The sequence below is a fragment of the Diadema setosum genome, chromosome 1 (genome assembly GCF_964275005.1).
Source record: "Diadema setosum chromosome 1, eeDiaSeto1, whole genome shotgun sequence".
Classification (NCBI taxonomy): domain Eukaryota; kingdom Metazoa; phylum Echinodermata; class Echinoidea; order Diadematoida; family Diadematidae; genus Diadema; species Diadema setosum.
In genome coordinates this window covers 6,795,029-6,798,480 of record NC_092685.1, presented here as the reverse complement: position 1 = coordinate 6,798,480, position 3,452 = coordinate 6,795,029, and the positions used below count along the sequence as shown (strand labels likewise).

General features: G+C 33.1%; 1 protein-coding gene across 1 annotated transcript; it reads right to left on the bottom strand.

Annotated features, from left to right (window-relative positions):
* Window positions 1-347: 347 nt before the first annotated feature.
* LOC140226252 (multiple coagulation factor deficiency protein 2 homolog) lies at window positions 348-2,985 on the bottom strand. Its single transcript, XM_072306742.1, has 4 exons — window positions 2,813-2,985; window positions 2,155-2,238; window positions 1,408-1,550; window positions 348-472 (listed from the first exon to the last, which is right to left on the bottom strand). Exons 1-4 carry the CDS (start codon window positions 2,983-2,985, stop codon window positions 354-356), a joined length of 519 nt encoding a protein of 172 aa, XP_072162843.1. The 3' UTR covers window positions 348-353.
* Window positions 2,986-3,452: the final 467 nt, after the last annotated feature.

Genomic DNA, 3,452 nt, shown 5'->3' with positions numbered 1-3,452 from the left:
CACCGCTTCGCTTTGGTTCCCACTATTATGTTTACTCTCCTTCTCACTTCGTTTATATACCTTGTGTAAGTACGCCCTCTTCTATAATTGTGTGTTTTGTATAATGTTTCAATATGGTATTCAAATTGAAATGATGTTAAATTGAGAAGAAAAAAAAAAGATGAATACAACAGAAAAGAAGAAACGTAATATGAAACTTCGGTCATGTAAAACAATACCTATTACGGGGCGATGATAAATGATCAATCATAACCATGAAATGGAAAATGGACGCACAACGAACATAATACTTTCAGAGACTATTATGATATCTTCCTATATACTAACAAGACATATTAAGCACCAGAGAAGACTCAAGGTCCGTCATATTTCGAAGTCTCTTCGTGTCGTCTCCTCGATAACACGTATTCTAAATATGTAAGATAGCCATCTTGATTGTAGTCATCATCTGACATGACTTGGTCGATGATTCCTGAGGAAAATTAAGCACACATGAAACGAGTTGATCTTCCTAATGTGTTCATACGAATAACTAAAAAAAAAATGTAATTGTATCATGTAATAAATTGTCGTTTACCTCCATCCTTTTCGTTACCCATGTTTTGACAAATGACAAATTAAAAATCATGACCTGAGCATACATGCATGCAGGCGAATATTATGATGCACTGTATATTTATAGCCCATGCATGGTTTCACAATACGCTTAGCCACAATAATTTTCAGTTCAAAACGATAATAATAATGATAATAATAATAATCATAATAATAATCATAATCATAATCATAATAATGATATTGTTATAGCGCATATAACAAGTGAATGTTCCCTATGCGCTCTACAATTATTATCACAAAACATAATTAACAAATTACTTTCAATACGCACACACATATACAAAGATACAAAAATAATGATTAACAAACAACGAAATTGTGCATTAGGCTTATATATAGCACGAGCAATATATTAGTGACGCAAAAGGAACATAATAAAACACTCCAAAAGAGAGTTTTTTGATGCAGTGATTTTGAGAGGTATTTTGTTTTGATGGAGCCATGTTATGACCTCCATGTGCAACCCAAGAAATGTACTTTATTGACATGTTCTTAATCGTTGATCCTCTCTGTTCTCATTACACTTGCTGGAACGCATCGATAGAGGATGAAATATTGATAAAATAGTTACTTCGAGACCGACAAAGACATAATCTCACTTTTTTTTTATCAAACAAAATATTACAAAAATCGCAGTATTATATTGACGTCTTCTGATCTTGTCAAAACGAGGTTGTATATTTTCGTACGACTATGACTCCTGCAGATACTGTATATTTTGAGCAGCCTCGACAAATATCGATAGATAATTTGATTATCCTAAAAGCTGGGCAACAATATCTTGCTCACCTGCAAAATAGCTAGTCCTCGCATCAGCAATTTCCATGATAGTCATCTTTTCTTTGTTTGGAGGGTCGTATGGAACCACGTGACTTATAGCGGCCATGATCTCCAAACCATCCAGCTTTGTGTTGTTATCGAAATCGTGCAGTCTGTATCATGAGTGAGTTTGTATGATTATAATAATCTAACACAGGAAGATGGCAACGGCTGATGATGTTATAACAAAATTTATGATCGGTAAAGGCAGTTTTCTTTTACTCCCCACAATGATATCTTTCACCCGTAAAAGGAGTGTGTTTGTCCAGGGACTGTTTGAGATTTTTCTTTATTATTTTTTTGTCTTTTTATTCGTTTTTTCTTTCATTTTTTACACAGATTATACCACCTATAGCCTCAGGAAATCAGGAACACATCATCCTTGCAACAAAATTAGAGGCCCATATTTCACAATAACTGGCTAAACTCTATATACCTCGCCAAAATATCTCAATCGATTAGATTGCATGGGTGATAAATGTTATTAAGTCGGTAGTTTTTGATATTATATACACCCATTCAATTTAACACTAGATATTTTCTTCTTTTTTAAATTTACATATCAAGTACCGGAAAGTGTTCTTTTTACATTTCATCTAATGTACTTATCTCGTATTTCTGTTGCCCATATTATCTTATGAAATATGATTCATTTTTAAATTTAATTCATCAGAGTGACTTTCGTTATGGTTGGACAATATAAAACAACATACTTACTTGAAATAATGAAACTCGAGTTCTTCGTCCGTCATTTCTTTTTCATCTGTGTCAACCTGTCCTTCTAGATGCTCCTTTACATGTCTGTTAAGCGAGAATTCAAAGTTAACCAACAAACTTCTTATTAACGGGATATATAACTATTCACCAGCATCTTACTATTCATCAGTATTATCAGAAGACGTACGAAATACACAAGTATATACACATTATGACATAGTAATTATATAGCACAACACAACAGACAATTCGTTATGGTATAAGACATTGATGCCTGCCCGAGACATTTTCCTTAAGTGATTAAGGATCTATGATAACGCATGTAAACACGTGATAGTAATTATAATGTATACAATACAGATAAATATAAAGATACATAAGATATAATTGCAGTATAAGTACAGATACATTTCAATGCCCATGAGAGTACACCATCACATCAGTCATTATTGACTCATACTTCATTTAAAATTTCCTTTCCAGTTTTTATATAGAAGAAAGGCATAGAATACCAGTGGACAGCGACATTGGTGAAGCTTGATTAGCTAGATTCCATTCTCATCTCTTGATAACTCATTGGATTAGATTCACTTTTTTTTTTTAATAGGATCGAAACTTAACGAAATGAAAACAACACTCATTAAGTGCAGTGACTCACTCTTTATTTCTGACAAATTCTGGATCGCGAAATTTGTTTGACTTGTCTACTGGGTCATGGGGATTGATGTTCTTGCTCTCGGCATGTGCTGTTGTCATGACAACTGCTTGGAGAAGAACAAAGACGGACAGGACGACCAACCAGAAGACGTTTTCCAGGTTGTGATGCTCCATGGCAATTTGACGAGTAGTCCTAGGGAGAGGTGTTTGTCAAAGGTAGGTTAGTTTTGTTGCCTCTTATAGTTTTTAAACTTCCAAATGATATTGGTTATTTTGACGCAGTTTAGAAATGAAAAGAAATCATGATAAAATTAAGTTAAAACAAACACATTAGTCACTATACAGAATATATATAAGGTGATAATGTCTGTTTTTATATATATAAGGTGATAATGTTTGTTTTATGTTATAAGTGCTGTCTGGGGCAAATTATTTGTATAGGGCCCCATTTCTCTCTCTCTCTCTCTCTTCTTTCGATCTTTAAAATAACAACAACAACAATGTCGAAACTATAAGTATATATCATATGCATTGTATACTTTGGAAATTCGCAAATCTGTTATAAATCACTCTTTGAATGTTATTATTTTTTAACAATAATGCCTTTTTATGTAAACTCACATTGTTTGTCTTCGGACTTT